Below are 22200 nucleotides of genomic sequence, written 5' to 3'. Positions count from 1 at the left end.
ACTCACATCCTTCCTCTCCAACCATTTCCCTCCCTGAGCTACTTCTCTTCCTTTCATCCAAGCAGGTTGGGTGCCATTCCTAATTGAGCTTAATTGCCCTAAACTATTTCTTCTGTTTTAGCGAAGTTGATTGAGAGATAAATGTTGAGTAGTACACCAGGAAAATCCCCTGCTGTTCAATGACTAGCAGCCAAGGGATCTTCTTCATCTCCTGCAGGGTGCAGACAGGCCATTCTTTAATGCCTCATTGAAAGACGGCACCTCTGACAGTGCAACACGCCCTCAGTATGCCACTGGGTACTTTAGCATACACTTAATTAATGCTCAGGTTTCTGTAGTGGGGAGCAAACCCCAAATCTTCTGGTTCAAAGACAAGACTAATAACACTGCGTCACAATTAAGTTCTTGAACATTTCAGTTTAATGACTTCTGATGAAAGATGATTGGCCTGCAATGAATAAAGGGCGGCACGGTAGCACAGTGGTTAGCACTGCTGCTTCACAGCTCCAGGGTCCCGGGTTCGATTCCCGGCTCGGGTCACTGTCTGTGTGGAGTTTGCACATTCTCCTCGTGTCTGCGTGGGTTTCCTCCGGGTGTTCCGGTTTCCTCCCACAGTCCAAAGATGTGCGGGTTAGGTTGATTGGCCAGGTTAAAAAAAAAAATTGCCCCTTAGAGTCCTGGGATTAGCGGGTAAAATATGTGGGGGTGGGGCCTGGGTGGGATTGTGGTCGGTGCAGACTCGATGGGCCGAATGGCCTCCTTCTGCACTGTAGGGTTTCTATGTTAATCTGCTTCTCTTGCTGCAGATATTGACTTTATTTCAGATTTCCAGAATCCGCAGTATTTTGCTTTTGTCTTTTGAATACTGTCAATCTTGCATTTATGGAAACCTGAGTCGTATAGTGCTGACACTCATGGCAAAAACATTTCATCAAGATGATGCTTCTTTTCACATTGTAATATTCTGTTTCCTTTCTCTAGTGGGAATTCCTGACAACTTACTCTGGTGAGTCACATTTGTCTTTATAATTTGTCAAGACTTCACAGTGAAAATATTGATGATGCTAAAGGATGTCGAGAAAGGCTCCTCCAGAGGAGTTTAACCAGAATGGTACCAGGGATGAAAGACTTCAGTTCAGAGGAAAGATGAGAGAAACTGGAATGATATCAATAAAACAGCAAAGATTAAAAGGAGATTTGATAGAGAAGTTGAAGATTACGAAGGATCTTCATAGAATAAAGGCAGAGGAATTATTTCCACTGGCAAGATTTAGGATAAATTTAAATTTTAGATTTAAAGATAATTGCAAATGGGCCAGAGATGAAATTAAGAGAATTTATTTAATGAATCTGGATGCACTGCCTGAAAAGATGATAGAAGCAGATTCAATCATAACTGTCAAAAGGGAACTGAATATATCCTTAATGGGGAAAGAAACTGCAGGGCAACAAGAAATGAACAGGGAGTGGGACTAATGGAATGGCTGTTTCAAAGGGATGGCACAGGTGTGATGGACAGAATGGCCTCTTACTGAACTGTATGATTTTATAATTTTAACTTGGCTGCTTCTTCTCATTGAGACTTGAAAACACATTGACCAGGTTACTTGAAACTGTTCCTTCGTCCTTCTCGTGATTTCTGACATAATTCCTGTGAAGTTATGACTCCATGGAAATTCCCACCCAATGTTAGCATTTTTCACCCCAGTGTTACAACAGTACGCAACCCCCTACACCCCCCCTCCTCCCACCCCCAACCCCACTCATATTCAATGCTATTGACAGTCCTTCTGAAAAAATAAATATGGGAAATGTGTAAAAGGACAGTGCTACCTTTACCCATAGCAGTTTCTGACACCTGACCCTAACCATAACTCTCCAACCACACTCCCAACATCAACCTGCGGTCTCAACCATTAATTCCAGCTTGAACCATAAGCACCCTAACCACTAACACTGAGCCCAACCACAAAACCTCAACTCTTAAACGAAAACAGAAAATGCTGGAAAAACGTAACAGGTCTGACAGTATTTGTGGAGAGAGAATAAACCAACAATAGCTCTATTCTCTTGCCACAGATGCTGCTGAGATTCCTGAGAATCAGACCTGCTGAGATTTTCCAGCATTTTCTGTTTTTGTTTCAGATTCCAGCATCCACAGTATTTTGCCTTTCTCTTAGTGCTGAACTCATAAACTACACGTTATTAATAGTCACTTTGTGTGTACAAATGGTGCAACGCACATCAAAATATCTTCACAGCGGGAACAGAATTCCACCAAATATATCTGGTTTCATAACACAAACACTATTGTCTGATGGCACCAGAAATCTGGCGCTGGGAGAGGAGCTCAAGGCTGGACGCCTAGTGCGCATCGCACTAATCTAGCCCCATTGAAATGTCCCGACCCAGATATTGTTCAATGCTTCCACCATTTCCTTGCTACCGCTGATCATTTCTCCTGGCTCTGTTTCTAAGGACCAATGTTTAAAGAACAAAGAAAATTACAGCACAAGAACAGGCCCTTCGGCCCTTCAAGCCTGCACCGACCATGCTGCCCGAGTGAACTAACACCCCCTACCCTTCTGGGGACCATATCCCTCTATTCCCATCCTATTCATGTATTTGTCCAGACGCCCCTTAAAACTCACTATCGTATCTGCTTTCACGACCTCCCCCGGCAGCTAGTTCCAGGCACCCACCATCCTCTGTGTAAAAAACTTGCCTTGTACATCTCCTTTAAACCTTGCCCCTCACACCTTAAACCTGTGCCCCCGAGTAATTGACTCTTCCACCCTGGGAAAAAGCTTCTGACTATCCACTCTGCCCATGCCCCTCATAATCTTGTAGACTTCTATCAGGTCGCCCCTCAACCTCCATCGTTCCAGTGAGAACAAACCAAGTTTCTCCAACATCTCCTCATAGCTAATGCTATCCATGCCAGGCAACATCCTGATAAATCTTTTCTGTACCCTCTCCAAAGCCTCCACATCCTTCTAGTAGTGTGGCGACCAGAATTGAACACTATATTCCAAGTGTGGCCTAACTAAGGTTCTATAAAGCTGCATCATGACTTGCCAATTTTTAAACTCAGTGCCCCGGCCGATGAAGGCAAGCATGCTGTATGCCTTCTTGACTACCTTCTCCACCTGTGTTGCCACTTTCAGTGACCTGTGTACCTGTACACCCAGATCCCTCTGACTATCAATACTCTTAAGGGTTCTCCCATTTACTGTATATTTCTTATATTTAATAAACCTTCCAAAATGCATTATCTCACATTTGTCCGGATTAAACTCCATCTGCCATCTCTCTGCCCAAGCCTCCAAATGGCCCATATCCTGCTGTATCCTCTGATGGTCCTCATCGCTATCTGCAAATCCACCAACCTTTGTGTCATCCGCAAACTTACTAATCAAACCAATTACATTTTCTTCCAAATCATTTATATATATTATGAACAGCAAAGGTCCCAGCACTGATCCCTGAGGAATGCCACTTGTCACAGCCCTCCATTCAGAAACGCATCCTTCCACTGCTACCCACTGTCTTCTATGACTGATGTGGAGATGCCGGCGTTGGACTGGGGTAAACACAGTAAGAAGTTTAACAACACCAGGTTAAAGTCCAACAGGTTTATTTGGTAGCAAAAGCCACACAAGCTTTCGAGGCTCTAAGCCCCTTCTTCAGGTGAGTGGGAATTCTGTTCACAAACAGAACTTATAAAGACACAGACTCAATTTACATGAATAATGGTTGGAATGCGAATACTTACAACTAATCCAGTCTTTAAGAAACAAAACAATGGGAGTGGAGAGAGCATCAAGACAGGCTAAAAAGATGTGTATTGTCTCCAGACAAGACAGCCAGTGAAACTCTGCAGGTCCACGCAACTGTGGGGGTTACAGATAGTGTGACATGAACCCAATATCCCGGTTGAGGCCGTCCTTGTGTGTGCGGAAATATTCGGGTAAGCGTTCTCCAAGGCGGCCTTCGCGACACACGACAGCGCAGAGTCGCTGAGCAGAAACTGATAGCCAAGTTCCGCACACACAAGGACGGCCTCAACCGGGATATTGGGTTCATGTCACACTATCTGTAACCCCCACAGTTGCGTGGACCTGCAGAGTTTCACTGGCTGTCTTGTCTGGAGACAATACACATCTTTTTAGCCTGTCTTGATGCTCTCTCCACTCCCATTGTTTTGTTTCTTAAAGACTGGATTAGTTGTAAGTATTCGCATTCCAACCATTATTCATGTAAATTGAGTCTGTGTCTTTATAAGTTCTGTTTGTGAACAGAATTCCCACTCACCTGAAGAAGGGGCTTAGAGCCTCGAAAGCTTGTGTGGCTTTTGCTACCAAATAAACCTGTTGGACTTTAACCTGGTGTTGTTAAACTTCTTTCTATGACTGAGCCATTTCTGTATCCATCTTGCCAGTTCACCTCTGATCCCATGCGACTTCACCTTCTGCACCAGTCTGCCATGAGGGACCTTGTCAAAGGCCTTACTGAAGTCCATGTAGACAACATCCACTGCCCTACCCTCATCAATCATCTTTGTCACTTCGATAAACTCGATCAAGTTAGTGAGACATGACCTCCCCTTCACAAAACCATGTTGCCTCTCGCGAATACGTCCACTGACTTTCAAGTGGGAGTAAATCCTGTCTCGAAGAATCTTCTCCAATAATTTCCCTACCACTGATGTAAGGCTCACCGGCCTGTAATTACCTGGATTATTCTTGCTACCCTTCTTAAACAAAGGAACAACATTGTCATCCGCAAACTTACTAATCAAACCAATTACATCCAATCCTGTAGCCAACGAGGATACAAAGATTTCTCTCAAGGCCTCAGCAATTTCCTCCCTTGCCTCTCTCAGTATTTTGTGGTACATCCCATCAGGCCCTGGGGACTTGTCCAAGTTAATGTTTCTCAAGAACCCCAATACCTGTTCCTTTTTGATCTCAACATGACTCAAACTATCTACACACCCTTTCCCAGATTCATCATCCACCAAGTCCTCCGCTTTGATGAATACTGATGCAAAGTACTCATTTAATATCTCGACCATTTCCTCTGGCTCCATGCATAGATTCCCTCCCCTTTCCTTGAGTGGGCCAACCCTCTCTTGCTCTTTATATATGTATAAAAGGCCTTGGGATTTTCCTTAATCCTGCTGGTCAATGATTTTTCATGACCCCTTTAAGCCCTCCTTACTCCTTGCTTAAGTTTCTTTCTACTTTCCTTGTATTCCACACTTGCTTTGTGTGTTCCCAGCCTCCTAGCCTTGGCAAATGCTTCCTTTTTCTCTTGGACTAGGCTCACAATATTCTCGTTATCCAAGGTTCCCAAAACTTGCCATACTTATCCTTCATCCTTACAGGAATGTGCCGGTCCTGAATCCCTATCAACTTACACTTGAAAGCCTCCCACATGCCAGATGTTGATTTGCCCTCGAACATCTGCCCCCAATCTACATCCTTCAGTTCCTGCCTAATATTGTTGTAATTAGCCTTCCCCAGTTTAGCACCTTAACTTGAGGACTACATTTTCCTTATCCATCAGTACCTTAAAGCTTTAGCTACTCTCTTCCTTTATATAAACTTATAAAAGCTGCTACGATCTGTTTTTTTGTATTTCTGGCTAGATTACTCTCATTCTACGTTTTTCCCTATATATCAAATTTTTGGTGGTTCTTTGTTGGTTCCTATAACACTCCCAATCCTCAAACTTTGTATAGTTTTTAGAAACATTGCAAGCCTCTACTTTTAATCTAATACAATCTTTAACTTTCTGAGTAAGCCACGGATGGGTCTTTCTTGCTGAGTTTTTATTTTTCAATTGAGTCTATTTTTGTTGAACATTTTGAATTATTTCTTTAAATGTTTTCCACTGTTCACTGACGTCCATTCCTTTTAGTCTATTCACCCAAGTAACCTTAGCTAATTTTCTCGTCCTATTTATATAATTGGCTTTGCTTAAATTTTTTTTTAAAATTGGAATATGTTGCTTTTATACTGAACATAGAACTCCATAATATTATAATACTATTTCTCAGTGGATATTTATTGTAAAACTACTAATCAACCCTGCTTCATTACACAATATTAGATCTAAGATTGCTTTATCCTTAGTTAGTTCTACTATGTACTGCTCAAAGAACTGTCATGAAAACATTCTACAAAATCATTCAAACATACATATAGACACAAGAAGTAGGAGCAGGAGGAGGCCACTCAGCCCTTTGAGCCTGCTCTGCCATTCAATAAGATTACAACTGATCTGACTGTAATCTCCCACCTACCCCGGTAACCTTCCATCCTCTTTCTTATCAAGAATCAATATACCTTTGCCTTGAAAACATTGACTCTGTTTCCACTGCCTTTTGAGGGAGTTCAGAGACTCACAATCCTCTGAGAGAAGATAATTTTTCTCATCTGCCTTAAATGCCATATTTGTAAACCAGTCATAGAATTTCACGATGCAGAAAATGACCCTTCGGTCCATCATGTCTGTACCGGGTTTCAAGCATCTATCTATTCTAATTGCATTTTTCAGCACTTGGTTCATAGCCATGTATACTGTGGCGTTTCAAGTGCTCATCTAAATAGTTCTTAAATGTTGTGAGGGTTCCTGCCTCTACCACCTTTTCAGGCAGCGAGTTCCAGATTCCCACCACCTTCTGGGTGAAAAAGATTTTCCTCAAATCCCCTCTAAATATCCTGCTCTTTACCTTAAATCTATGCTCCCTGATTGTTGACCCCTTTACTAAGGGAAAAATCTCCTTCCTATCTACCCTATCTATATGTCCCTCATAATTTTGTACACCTTAATGAGGTCCCCCCTCAGCCTTCTCTGCTTTAAAGAAAACAACCCCAGCCTAACCAGCCCCTCTTCATAGCTGAAACGTTCCAGCCCAGGCAACATCCTGGTGAATCTTCTCTGCACCCTTTCTTAGTGTAATCACATCCTTCCAATAGTGTGGTGGGATGGATGGATCCTTCCACCAATGGGAACAGTTAGAGTCATAGAGGTTTACAGGATGGAAACAGGCCCTTTGGCCCAACGTGTCCATGCCGCCCCTTTTTTTAAGAACCCCTAAGCTAATCCCAATTGTCCACATTTGGCCCATACCCCTCTATACCCATCGTACCCATGTAACTATCTAAATGCTTTTTAAAAGATAAAATTGTACCCGGATGTACAAGGTAGGTGCTTTACTCAGAGAGTGGTTGGGGTGTGGAATGGACTGCCTGCTGTGATAGTGGAGTCGGACACTTTAGGAACTTTCAAGTGGTTACTGGACAGGCACATGGAGCACACTGGAATGATAGGGAGTGGGATAGCTTGATCTTGGTTTCGGAAAAGGTTCGGCACAACATCATGGGCCGAAGGAAGGGCCTGTACTGTGCTGTACTGTTCTATGTTCTATGTTCTAAGTACCTCTGGCAGCTTGTTCCAGACATTCACCACCCTCTGTGTGAAAAAAGTGCCCCTCTGGACACTTTTGTATCTCTCCCCTCTCGCCCCTCCCCTCTCACCTTAAACCTATGCCCTCTAATTTTAGACTCCCCTACCTTTGGGAAAAGATATTGACTATCTACCTTGTCTATGCCCCTCATTATTTTATAGACCTCTATAAGGTCACCCCTCAGCCTCCTACGCTCCAGAGAGAAAAGTCCCAGTCTATTCAGCCTCTCCTTATAACTCAATCCATCAAGTCCCGGTAGCATCCTAGTAAATCTTTTCTGCACTCTTTCTAGTTTAATAATATCCTTTCTATAATAGGGTGACCAGAATTGCACACAATATTCCAAGTGTGGCCTTACCAATGTCTAGGATGGGATGGTTGCTACATTGTTGATGATACAAAGATACCTAAGAAAGTAAGTTTTGAAGAGAACATAAGGAGGCTATATAGGGGCATAGTCATAGAGGTTTACAGCATGGAAACAGGTCCTTCGGCCCAACTTGTCCATGCTGCCCCTTTTCTTAACCACTAAGCTAGTCCCAATTGTACGCATTTGGCCCATATCCCTCTATACCCATCCTCAGGAAGCGTAAAGGAGAACATGCCCCTGTCTACATCAATGGGGGCGAAAGGGTCGAGAGCTTCATGTTTTTAGGTGTCCAGATCACCAACAACCTGTCCTGGTCCCCCCATGCCGACACTATAGTTAAGAAAGCCCAGCAATGCCTCTACTTTCTCAGAAGACTAAGGAAATTTGGCATGTCAGCTACGATTCTCACCAACTTTTACAGATGCACCATAGAAAGCATTCTTTCTGGCTGTATCACAGCTTGGTATGGCTCCTGCTCTGCCCAAGACCACAAGGAACTACAAAAGGTCGTGAATGTAGCCCAATCCATCAGCCCAAACCAGCCTCCCATCCATTGACTCTGTCTATACTTCCCGCTGCCTCGGCAAAGTAGCCAGTGTAATTAAGGACCCCATGCACCCTGGACATTCTCTCTTCCAACTTCTTCGTTTGGGAAAAAGATACAAAAGTCTATGGTCACATACCAACCGATTCACGAACAGCTTCTTCCCTGCTACTGTCCGACTTTTGAATGGACTTACCTTGCATTAAGTTGATCTTTCTCTGTACCGTATCTATGTCTGTAGCACTACATTCTGCACTCTCTCATTTCCTTCTCTATGAACGGTATGTTTTGTCTGTATAGTGCGCAAGAAACAATACTTTTCACTGTATGGGGAGTCCTAGTCCAGGATTCTCTAAAGGTAAACTTGCAGGTTGAGTCCGTAATTAAGAAAGCAAATGTAATGTTGTCATTTATCTCAAGAGGCTTGGAATACAAAAGCAGGGATGTACTTCTGAGGCTTTATAAAGCACTGGTTAGGCCCCATTTGGAGTACTGTGAGCAATTTTGGGCCCCACACCTCAGGAAGGACATACTGGCACTGGAGCGGGTCCAGCGGATGATCCCAGGAATGGTAGGCCTGACATACGATGAACGTCTGAGGATCGTGGGATTATATTCATTGGAGTTTAGGAGGTTGAGGGGAGATCTGATAGAAACTTACAAGATAATGAACGGCTTAGATAGGATGGACGTAGGGAAGTTGTTTCCATTAACAGGGGAGACTAGGACGCGGGGGCACAGCCTTAGAATAAAAGGGAGTCACTTTAGAACAGAGATGAGGAGAAATTTCTTCAGCCAGAGAGTGGTGGGTCTGTGGAATTCATTGCCACAGAGGGCTGTGGAGGCCGAGACGTTGAGCGTCTTCAAGACAGAAATTGATAAATTCTTGATTTCTCGAGGAATTAAGGGCTATGGGGAGAGAGCGGGTAAATGGAGTTGAAATCAACCATGATTGAATGGTGGAGTGGACTCGATGGGCCGAATGGCCTTACTTCCGCTCCTATGTCTTATGGTCTTATGGTCTTATGTTAATACATGTTACAATAATAAATCAAATCAAATTACCCACGTAACTATCTAAATGCTTTTTAAAAGATAAAATTGTACCCGCCTCTATTACTACCTCTGGCAGCTTGTTCCAGACACTCACCTCCCTCTGTGTGAAAAAATTGCCCCTCTGGACCCTTTTGTATCTCTCCCCTCACACCTGAAACCTCTGCCCTCTAATTTTAGACTCCCCTGTCTTTGGGAAAAGATATTGACTATCTAACTGATCTACGCCCCTCATTATTTTATAGACCTCTATAAGATCACCCCTAAGTCTCCTACGCTCCAGGGAAAAGAGTCCCAGTCTCTCCAGCCTCTCCTTATAACTCAAACATAAGAACATAAGAACATAAGAAATAGGAGCAGGAGTAGGCCATCTAGCCCCTCGAGCCTGCCCCGCCATTCAATAAGATCATGGCTGATCTGACGTGGATCAGTACCACTTACCCACCTGATCCCCATAACCCTTAATTCCCTTACCGATCAGGAATCCATCCATCCGCGCTTTAAACATATTCAGCGAGGTAGCCTCCACCACCTCAGTGGGCAGAGAATTCCAGAGATTCACCACCCTCTGGGAGAAGAAGTTCCTCCTCAACTCTGTCTTAAGCCGACCCCCCTTTATTTTGAGGCTGTGTCCTCTAGTTTTAACTTCCTTACTAAGTGGAAAGAATCTCTCCGCCTCCACCCTATCCAGCCCCCGCATTATCTTATAAGTCTCCATAAGATCCCCCCTCATCCTTCTAAACTCCAACGAGTACAAACCCAATCTCCTCAGCCTCTCCTCATAATCCAAACCCCTCATCTCCGGTATCAACCTGGTGAACCTTCTCTGCACTCCCTCCAATGCCAATATATCCTTCCTCATATAAGGGGCCCAATACTGCACACAGTATTCCAGCTGCGGCCTCACCAATGCCCTGTACAGGTGCATCAAGACATCCCTGCTTTTATATTCTATCCCCCTCGCAATATAGGCCAACATCCCATTTGCCTTCTTGATCACCTGTTGTACCTGCAGACTGGGCTTTTGCGTCTCATGCACAAGGACCCCCAGGTCCCTTTGCACGGTAGCATGTTTTAATTTGTTTCCATTGAGATAGTAATCCCATTTGTTATTATTTCCTCCAAAGTGTATAACCTCGCATTTCTCAACGTTATACTCCATTTGCCATATCCTCGCCCACTCACTCAGCCTGTCCAAATCTCTCTGCAGATCTTCTCCGTCCTCCACACGATTCACTTTTCCACTTATCTTTGTGTCGTCTGCAAACTTCGTTACCCTACACTCCGTCCCCTCCTCCAGATCATCTATATAAATGGTAAATAGTTGCGGCCCGAGTACCGATCCCTGCGGCACGCCACTAGTTACCTTCCTCCAACCGGAAAAACACCCATTTATTCCGACTCTTTGCTTCCTGTCGGATAGCCAGTCCCCAATCCACTTTAACACACTACCCCCAACTCCGTGTGCCCTAATCTTTTTCAGTAGCCTTTTATGGGGCACCTTATCAAACGCCTTTTGGAAATCCAAAAACACCGCATCCACCGGTTCTCCTCCATCAACCGCCCTAGTCACATCTTCATAAAAATCCAACATGTTCGTCAAGCACGACTTTCCCCTCATGAATCCATGCTGCGTCTGATTGATCGAACCATTTCTATCTAGATGCCCTGCTATCTCCTCTTTAATAATGGATTCCAGCATTTTCCCTACTACAGACGTTAAGCTGACCGGCCTATAGTTACCCGCCTTTTGTCTCCTTCCTTTTTTAAACAGCGGCGTAACATTAGCCGTTTTCCAATCAACCGGCACTACCCCAGAATGCAACGAGTTTTGATAAATAATCACTAACGCATCCACTATTACCTCTGACATTTCTTTCAATACCCTGGGATGCATTCCATCCGGACCCGGGGACTTATCCACCTTCAGTCCCATTAGTCTACCCAGCACTGCCTCTCTGGTAACATTAATTGTATTAAGTATTTCTCCTGCTGCCAACCCTCTATCGTTAATATTTGGCAAACTATTTGTGTCCTCCACCGTGAAGACCGACACAAAAAACTTATTTAAAGACTCAGCCATATCCTCATTTCCCACTATTAACTCCCCCCTCTCGTCCTCCAAGGGTCCAACATTCACTCTAGCCACTCTATTCCTTTTTATATATTTATAAAAACTTTTACTATCTTTTTTTATATTAATTGCTAGCCTAGCTTCATAGTCTATCCTTCCTTTCTTTATCGCTTTCTTAGTCTCTCTTTGTTGTTTCTTAAATTTTTCCCAATCACTTGTTTCTCCACTATTTTTGGCCACTCTGTACGCAGCTGTTTTTATTTTAATACTCTCCTTTATTTCCTTCGTTATCCACGGCTGGTTCTCCCTTTTCTTACAATCCTTGCTTTTTGCTGGAATATATTTTTGCTGAGAACTGAAAAGGATCTCCTTAAAAATCCTCCACTGTTCCTCAGCTGTCCTACCTGCCAGCCTGCTCTCCCAGTCTACCTTAGCCAATTCATCCCTCATCCTATCATATTTCCCTCTGTTCAAACAGAGGACACTGGTTTGGGACCAAACTTTCTCCTCTTCCATCTGAATCAGAAATTCGACCATATTGTGGTCACTAGACCCAAGAGGGTCCTTCACAATAAGATCCTTAATTCTACCTACCTCGTTACACAATACCAGATCCAAAATAGCTCGTTCCCTCGTCGGTTCCGTAACATGCTGTTCAAGGAAACTATCCCGACAGCATTCTAAGAACTCTTCCTCCATTCCACCCTTACCGACTTGAGTCTGCCAGTCAATGTGCATGTTGAAGTCCCCCATGATTATTGCCGTTCCGTTTTTACACGCATCCCTTATCTGCTTGTTTATAGCCCTCCCTACCTCAACATTATTATTTGGGGGCCTATATACCACACCTACTAGTGTCTTTCTCCCTCTACTATTCCTCATCTCTACCCATAATGATTCCACGTTTTGTTCCTCAGAGCCTATGTCATCCCTCAGTACTACCCTGATATTATCTCTTATTAATAGCGCGACCCCACCACCTTTTCCTTCCTGTCTATTCTTCCTAAACGCCTGATACCCCTGGATATTCATCTCCCAGTCCTGGTCACCTTTCAGCCACGTTTCTGTAATGGCCACTAGATCGTACCCACTCGTGCTGATTTGCACCATCAACTCATTTACCTTGTTCCGAATGCTTCGTGCATTCAGGCAAAGTGTCCTTATTCCAGCTTTTATCTGGACCCGCTTTGATGAGTCGCGAACACCCTCTCCCTCTACTCCCTTATCTAAATTACCGCCTTCATTCACTTGCACCCTCTCCTCTACCATTAATTTTGTAATTCCCCTTACCCCTGCATCCTCCACCCCATCAATTAGTTCCTTGATCCTAGTCAACTCTTCTAGCTCCCCTCCCCCCAACCTATCTAGTTTAAATTCTCCCCAGTAACCTTAGCCAACCTACCGGCCAGGATATTGGTCCCCGTGTGATTCAAGTTCCACCCGTTTTTTGTATACAGATCACCCCTGCCCCTAAAGAGGTCCCAATGGTCCAGGAACCTGAATCCCTGCCCCCTGCACCAGTCCCTCAGCCACACATTCATCTTCCACCTCACTCCATTCCTGCCCTCACCTTCCCGTGGCACAGGCAGTAATCCTGAGATTACTACCTTTGCTTTCCTCTTTCTCAGCTGTCTCCCTAATTCCCTGTACTCCCTTTTCATGACCCCTTCTCCCTTCCTACCCACATCAGCGGTACCAATATGTACCGCTACCTCAGGCTCCTCTCCCTCCCACCTCAGGATTTCCGGGACGCGACTAGCGACATCCTGGATCCCGGCCCCAGGGAGGCAGACCACCATGCGAGAATCCCGCCTACCTCCGCAGAAACGCCTGTCTGTCCCCTTCACCATCGAGTCCCCGATTAATACCGCCTTCCTCCTCTTTTCCTTAGCCCTCTGAGTTACAGGGCTGGACTCCACTGCGGAGACACGGCCACTGCTGCTTCCCCCAGGCGGGCTGTCCCCCCCAGCAGTACTCAAGCAGGAGTACTTGTTGTGCAGGGGCAAATCCACTGGGGTGCTCTCAACCACCCTAGCCTTACCCTTCCTGGCCATCACCCACTTGGCCTCCTCCCGTTGCCCTGGTGTGACCACCTGATGAAAGCTCTTGTCTATCACCTCCTCATTCTCCCTCATCAGCCTAAGATCCTCGAGCTGCAGTTCCAGCTCCCTAACACGGTCCCTCAGGAACCGCAGCTCGACACACCCCTCACAGATGTGGATGTCCGGGAGGCCAGATGCCTCCAGGACCTCCCACATCCTACACTGGGAACAACACACTGGTTTCACACTCATACTGGACACTTTATGTCAAGTAAGACAGTGAAAAGTTAATAAGAGTGTAAGGAAACAAAAACTCACCCCTGCTCGTCCAAGCCCTGTGAGCCAAAGCCCTGACAGCTCACTCAACTTCCCACTCACTCTGCTGCCCGCTACGATGCTGCCCGCTGTATACTTTGGTGCGCTTTTAAACCCTCCAAAAACTTCCCCAGGCCTCTCCTGGCCCGACTTCCGGTTTTGAAAAAAACCTCCGATTTTAAACCCAAACCATCAAGTCCCAGCTACAAAGGGACATAGATGGGTTAAATGAGTGGGCAAAAAGCTGGCAAATGTGGGAAAATGTGAAATTGTCCATTTTGGCAGGAAGAATAAAAAAGAAACACATTATCTAAATGGTGAGAAATTGCAGAGCTCTGTCATTCAGTTCTATTTGTGTCACTAACTCATCAATCTCATAGAAGATGCTTGATAAAGAGCCGTCAATTTAATTTTTTTACTTCTATTCCCTGCAATGACCTCATTCGCTGATGTAGATTTTTTTACAAAACTCCCTGTCCCTTCCTGCTTGTCTTTACCGACATCACTATATTGTTCCAATACCTTGATCATTCTCTTTGGATTTCTATGTTACTCTTCACCCAAATGCTTCCCCAATTCTGTTCAGGAATTAAACATTCATTGCTACAATTATACAACGTTTTGGTGAGATCGTCCATTTTTGTTCTCCATATTTAAAGAAGGACATGTTTGCATGGGAGAGGGTACATCGAAGTTTCACAATGTTGCTCTATGATGATAAAGTCTATGATGAGACTGAGTAAGTTGGGTCTCTAGGATGGCACAGTGGTTAGCACTGCTGCCTCACAGCTCCAAGGACCTGGGTTCGATTCCTGGCTTGGGTCACTGCCTGTGTGGAGTTTGCACATTCTCCCTGTGTCTGCGTGGGTTTCCTCCGGCTGCTCCGGTTTCCTCCCACAGTCCAAAGATGTGCGGGTTAGGTTGGTTGGCTATGCAAAATTGCCCCTTAGTGTCCTGGGATGTGTAGGTTAGAGGGATTAGCAGGGTAAATGTGTGGGGTAGTGGGGATAACGCCTACATAGAACATAGGACATTACAGCGCAGAACAGGCCCTTCGGCCCACGATGTTGCACCGACCAGTTAAAAAAAAAAACTGTGACCCTCCAACCTAAACCAATTTAGGTGGGATTGTTGTCAGTGCGGACTCCATGGGCCGAATGGCCTCTTTCTGTACTGTAGGGTTTCTATGATTCTAATCTCTGGAGTTTGGAAGCCTACATAGAAAATAGAAGCAGGAGTTATCCCTTCGAGCCTGCTCCAGCATTCATTAAGCTCATGGCTGATCATCAATTTCAATCTCCTGATTCCGCTTTCCTCCCCATATCCCTTGATCCCTTTAACCCCAAGAACTATATCTAATTCCTTCTTGAAATCACACAATATTTTGTCCTCAACTCCTTTCTGTGGCACTGAATTCCACAGATTCACCACTCTCTGGGTGAAGAAGTTTCTCCTCACCTCAGTCCTAAAAGGTTTACCCGTTTTCCTCAAACTATGACCCCTAGTTCTGGAGCTACCCACCATCAGAAACATTCTTTCTGAACCTACCCTGTCTAACCCTGTTAGAATTTTATAAGTTTTAATGAGAACCCCTCTCACTCATTAAACTCCAATGAATATAATCCTAACTGGGTGGCATGTGGTTAGCACTGCTGCCTCACAACTCCAGGGACCTAGGTTTGATTCCCGGCTTGGTCACTGTCTGTGTGGAATTTGCATATTCTCCCCGTGTCTGCATGGATTTCCTCCGGATGCTCCAGTTTCCTCCCACAGTCCAAAGATGTGCGGGTTAGGTTGATTGGCCATGCTAAATTGCCCCTTAGTGTCCCAGGATGTGTAGCTTAGAGATATAAGCGGGGTAAATATGTGAGGTTACGGGGATAGGGCCTGGGTGGAACTGTTGTCGGTGCTGACTCAATGGGCTGAATGGTCTCCTTCTGCACCATAGGTTTCTATATTTCTATGACTCTAACTGACTTAATCTCTCCTCATATTAGTTCTGCAATCCCAGGAGTCAGCCTAGTAAACCTTTACTGCACTCCTGTTATAGCAAGAACATCCTTCCTCAAATAAGGACACCAAAACTGCACATAATTTTCCAGGTGTGGCCTCACCAATGCCCTATACAATTGCAGTAAAACACCCCTATTCATTTACTCAAATCACTCGCTATGAAGGTCAATATACTATTTGCCTTCTTTACTGCCTGCTCTACCTGCACGCTTACTTTCAGCAGCTGATGCACGAGGACACCAAGGTCTCTCTTAATTTACACCCATTCAAAAAATAATCTGCCTTCCTATTTTTGCTACCAAAGCGAATAACCTCACATTTATCCACATTATACTGCATCTGCCATGTATATGCCCACACACTCAGCTTGTCCAAATCACGCTGAACTATTTCTGCATCCTCTTCACAGCTCACCATCCCACCCAACTTTGTACCACCTGAAAGTTTGGAGATAATACATTTAGTTCCCTCATCCAAATCATTAATATATAATGTGAGGAGTTGAGGTCCTAGCATAGACCCCTGTGGAACCCTATTAGTCACTGACTACCAATCAGAAAAAGATCCATTTATGCCAACTCTTTGCTTCTTGTCTTTGCTCTCTATTCATCTCAAGATGTTACCCACAATCCCATGCGCTTTACTTTATATAGTAATCTACTATGTGAGACTTTGTCGAAAGCCTTCTGAAAGTCTAAATAAACCACATCCACCCGTGCTCCCTGGTGAATTTTACCAGTTACATCCTCAAAGGATTCTAATAGATTCGTCAAGTATGATCACCCTTCTGTAAATCCATGCTGACTTTGTCTGATTATACCACTGCTTTCCAAATGCTGTGCTATGAAATACTTGATCATGAACTCTAGCAACTTTCCTACTACATTAGGCTCATTTATCTATAGTTCCCTGTTTTCTCTCTACCTCAATTTTTGAATAGCGGGTTTACGTTACCTACTGTAGGAACCATTCCAAAGTCCAAATAATTTTTTAGCTCTACTACTATTAGACAGTTTTTTGGTTTCCCCGGGAATGAAGGGATATGGAGAGCAGGTGGGAAAGTGGAATTAAAACCCAAGATCAGCCATAATCCTACTAAATAGCGGAACAAGCTTGATAGACCATATGGTCTGGTTCCTGCTCCTCCGCCTTATCTTCTGGTGCTCTCTCTGCCTTGTACATATCCCAAATTAATCACACTGCCACACTCTCTCACCATAGCCCTGTATCAATCTCAAACTATTCCCACTGCCGTACTCTCTCACCATAGCCCTGTATCAATCCCAAACTATTCCCACTGCCACACACTCTCACCATAGACCTGTATCAATACCAAACTAATCTCACTGCCCCACTCTCTCCCCAAAGCCCTGTATCAATCCCAAACTAATCCTACTGATCCACTCTCTACCCATTCTACTGTCTCTGCTTCAAATTCATGACTTTTTTCATTAAAAGCTCTTTGACTCAACCACTCTCAGTGGAATGCATTCCCTTCTTAAAGATTATTTCAGTTTCTATGTCTGTGGAAGGCCCTTTCTTTGCATGTTGATCATGTCTGCTGTTTACCATATTCCTTTTTAGCTCTTCTATCTCCCTTTGCACCTCCCCATTACACAAGTTATACTCATGATTATCTTTATCCTTTTAATCCCCAATTTTATTATACTTCTCCCTTTTAAGTTTCAATTTACTTTCAATCTCTGTTTGTCCACTGAACTCTATGCTATTCGTATCCTATTCATTTTGAGAGTAAATCATATTCTGCATCCTATTCATGTATTTGCAGAATTTTCTTTGCTGACCTAGTGACCTGCTTACTAATATCTCTGCCCAGTTAATTTGTCATGATGTGGAGATGCCGGCGTTGGACTGGGGTAAACACTGTAAGAGGTCTCACAACACCAGGTTAAAGTCCAACAGGTTTATTTGGTAGCAAAAGCCACTAGCTTTCGGAGCGCTGCCCCTTCATCAGGTGAGTGTGAGTTGTTGGGCCTAGGACACTGTGGTTAGAGTGTCTCTCATTGCTGATGGTCATTGCTTGGCATTTGTGTGGCGCAAATGTTAGTTGCCACTTGTCAGCCCAAGCCTGGATATTGTCCAGATCTTGTTGCATTTGAACATGTACTACTTCAGTATCTAAGGAGTCATGAATGGTGCTGAACATTGTGCAATCATCGGCGAATATCCCCACTTCTGACCTTATGACGGAGGGAAGGTTATTGATGAAGCAGCTGAAGGTTGTTGGGCCTAGGACACTATCCTGAGGGACTCCTGCAGAGATGTCCTGGAGTTGAGATGACTGACCCTCCACAACCACAACCATCTTCCTATGTGCCAGGTATGACTCCAACCAGCAGAGAGTTTGCCCCCTGCTACCCATTGATTCCAGTTTCGCTAGGGCTCTTTGATTCCACACTTGGTCAAATGCGGCCTTGATGTTAAGATCTGTCACTCTCACCTCACCTCTGGAAGTCAGCTCCTTTGTCCATGTTTGAACCAAGGCTGTAATGAGGTTAGGAGCTGAGTGACCCTGATGAAACACCAAACTGGGCGTCACTGAGCAGGTTATTGCTGAGCAGATGCTGCTTGATAGCACTGTTGATAACCCTCTTCCAGCACTTTACTGATGATCGAGAGTAGACTGAATGGACAGTAATTGGCCTGGTTGGATTTGTCCTGCTTTTTGAATGCCGGACATACCTAGGCAATTTTCCACATTATCAGGCAGATGCCAGTGTTGTAACTGTACTGGAAGAGCTTGACTAGGGGAGTGGCAAGTTCTAGAGCACAAGTCTTCAGTTCTATTGCCGGAATGTTATCAGGGCCCATTGCCTTTGAAGTATCCAGTGCCTCCAAAGTTTCTTGATATCATGTGAAGTGAATTGAATTGGCTCGATCAGTAGTGCTGCTGACTAGCATCTGAGATGCTGGGGATCATTGGAGGAGGCCAAGATGGATCATCCACTCGGCACCTCTGGCTGAAGATTGCTGCAAATGCTTCAGTCTTATATTTTACACTGATGTGCTGGGCTCCTCCATCATTGAGTATGGGAATAGTTGTGGAGCCTCCTCCTCCAGTGAGTTGTTTAATTGTCCTCCGCTATTCATGACTAGATGCGGCAGGACTGCAGAGCTTGGATCTGATCCGTAGCTTGTGGGATCACTTAGCTCTATCACTTGCTGTTTTTGCCATTTGGTATGCAAGTAGTCCTGTTTGGTAGCTTCACCAGGTTGACACCGCACTTTTAGGTATGCCTGATGCTGCTCCTGGCATGTGCTCCTGCACTCTTCATTGAACCAGAGTTGATCCCCTGGCTTGATGGTAATGGTTGAGTGGGGGATATGCTGGGCGATGAGGTTGCAGATTGTGCTGGAGTACAGTTTCGCTGCTGTTGATGGCCCACAGCACCTCATGGATGCCCAGCCTTGAGTTGCTGGATCAGTTCGAAGTCTGTCCCATTTAGCACGGTGATAGTGCCACACAACATGATGGAGGTTATTCTCAATGTGAAGGTGTGACTTCATCTCCACAATCACTGTGCGGTGGTCACCCTTACCAATACAGTCATGGACAGATGCATCTCCAACTGGCAGCTTGGTAAGAATTAGGTCAAGTATGTTTTTCCCTCCTGTTTCCTTCACCACCTATTGCAGTCTAGCAATAGTCTAGCAGTTATATCCTTTAGGGCCTGACCAGCTCGATCAGTAGTGCTGCTGACGAGCTACTCTTGATGGTGGACATTGAAATCCCCCATCCAGAGTACATTTTTCACCCTTGCCACCCTCAGTGCTTCCTCCAAGTACTGATTCATCAGCCAAAGGAGGATGGTACGTGGTAACCAGTAAGAGGTTTCCTTGCCCATGTCTAACCTGGAGCCATGAGACTTCATGGGGTCCAGAGTTGATGTTAAGGGCGGCACGGTAGCGCAGTGGTTAGCACTGCTGCTTCACAGCTCCAGGGTCCCGGGTTCGATTCCCGGCTCGGGTCACTGTCTGTGTGGAGTTTGCACATTCTCCTCGTGTCTGCGTGGGTTTCCTCCGGGTGCTCCGGTTTCCTCCCACAGTCCAAAGATGTGCGGGTTAGGTTGATTGACCAGGTTAAAAAAAAAAAATTGCCCCTTAGAATCCTAAAATGCGTAGGTTAGAGGGATTTGCAGGTAAATATGTGGGGGTAGGGCCTGGGTGGGATTGTGGTCGGTGCAGACTCGATGGGCCGAATGGCCTCCTTCTACACTGTAGGGTTTCTATGAATTTCTATGAATTTCTATGAATTAAGGACTCTCAGGGCAACTCTCTCCTGACTGTATACCACTGTGCCGCCACCTCTGCTGGGTCTGTCCTGTTGATGGGACAGGACATATCTAGGGATGGTAATGGTGGTGCCCGGGGTGTTGTCTGTAAGGTATGATTCAATGAGAATGACTATGTCAGGCTAATGCTTAACTGGTCTGTGAGACAGCTCTCCCAATTTTGGCACTAGCTCCCAGATGTTAGTAAGTAGGACTTTGCAGGGTCGACAGGGCTGTTTGTTATTTTGCCATTATCTTTTCCGGTGCCTGGGTCGATGCCAGGAGGTCCGTCTGGTTTCATTTCTTTGTTGAGACTTTGTAGCGATTGATACAACTGAGTGGTTTAGCTAGGCTATTTCAGAGGTCAGTTGAGAGTCAACCACATTGCTGTGGCTCTGGAGTCACAGGTAGGGCAGACCAGGTAAGAACAGCAGACATTAGTGAACCAGATGGGTTTTTCTGACAATCAACAATGGTTTCATGGTCAACCATTTGTTACCAGGTGCAAATCACTCCAGATACTCACAATACTCGGTTCAAAGTTGTCATTTCCAACTAATTTGTGCGCAAGTTCTTTTTAAACGTGCACACATGTTTCTGCTCAAACTTTCAGTTGGGTGGGAAGCAATTACTTTTCCATCAGATTAATTTTTATTCGCTCATCGGGAAGTATTAGTCTTCAGTGCGTTCAGGATTCTGCAGCTTTGAATCGAATGTGAAGTTCACTTTAAATTGCACATATTGGGGCAGTATTTTCAATTGGAAATGTTGACAAAGTGTTGGAAAGGCTGGACTTTTATTTCTACATTGAAGCTGGGCTTTGATGGGTTTAAGGTTGTAACTTGACTTAATTCCAGATATTTAATTCCTTAGTGCCAGATATTTTTATTGAATTCAAATTCCACCAACTGCCGTGGCGGGATTTGAACCCGGGTCCCCAGAACATTAGCTGAGTTTCTGGATTAATAGTCCAGCAATAGTACCGCTAGGCTATCACCTCCCCTTCAGCCCTCACCTCTTGGAAACCCACGGTGGCAGTGAACTGTTGACAGGGGACTGGAAGATCCAGCTGGCATGAATGACCAGAAAGCACCAGCAACAGAATGAGTAAATGATTAACAGAGATAAATAGAACATAGAACATAGAACATTACAGCGCAGTACAGGCCCTTCGGCCCTCAATGTTCCGCCGACCAGTGAAACCAATCTAAAGCCCATCTCACCTACACTATTCCAATATCATCCATATATTTATCCAATGGCCATTTAAATGCCCTTAATGTTGACGAGTCCACTACTGCTGCAGGCAGGGCATTCCACGCCCTTACTACTCTCTGAGTGAAGAACTTACCTCTGACATCTGTCCTATATCTATCACCCCTCAATTTAAAGCTATGTCCCATAAAGTGAGGCAGTAGGAAGAATTGGTGGGATGGGATAACAAAGGGTACAAATCTCGGGGTACAAATATACTAATCGCTAAACATTGCACTCAGGTTAACAAGGCCATAAAAAAGCAAACCAAGCACTGGGTGGCACGGTGGCACAGTGGTTAGCTCTGCTGCCTCACAGCACCAGGGACCCAGGTTCAATTCCAGCCTCGAGTGACTGTCTATGTGTAGTTTGCACATTTTCCTCGTGACTGCATGGGTTTCCTCCGGGTGCTCTGGTTTCCTCCCACAGTCCAAAGATGTGCAGGTTAGGTTGATTGGGCATGCTAAATTGATTCTAGTGTTAGAGGATTAGCAGGGTAAATATGTGGGGTTACGGGAATAGGGCTGGGTGGGATTGTGGTCGGTGTAGACTCAATGGGCCAAATGGCCTCCTTCTGCACTTCTAGAGGGACAGAATTAAAAAGGAGGGAACTATATTGAACCTTGGCTTAGAGTACTGCCTGCAGTTCTTGTCACTATCTTACAAAAAGGACAGAGTCACTGGAGAGAGTGCACAGAAGATTCACAAAGATGATTCCAGAATAAGTATAAAATCAGAAAAGGATTGACAGGCTGGGTCTCTGAGT

At 44.8% G+C, this 22200-nt stretch overlaps 1 protein-coding gene across 3 annotated transcripts in view; it reads left to right on the top strand.

Moving 5' to 3' along the window:
* LOC144506352 (coagulation factor X-like) overlaps positions 1–22200 on the top strand; it is a 73135-nt gene that overhangs the window by 8279 nt on the left and 42656 nt on the right. For all 3 annotated transcript variants that reach the window (XM_078232339.1, XM_078232340.1, XM_078232338.1), the window contains exon 3: positions 982–1006. In XM_078232339.1, the coding sequence (XP_078088465.1) occupies positions 982–1006 (25 nt within the window). The remainder of the gene's footprint in view (positions 1–981; positions 1007–22200) is intronic.

This window comes from Mustelus asterias, chromosome 17 (genome assembly GCF_964213995.1).
Source record: "Mustelus asterias chromosome 17, sMusAst1.hap1.1, whole genome shotgun sequence".
Classification (NCBI taxonomy): Eukaryota; Metazoa; Chordata; class Chondrichthyes; order Carcharhiniformes; family Triakidae; genus Mustelus; species Mustelus asterias.
Note: the sequence above shows the minus strand (reverse complement) of the source record. Positions and strands in the feature narration are given on the sequence as shown.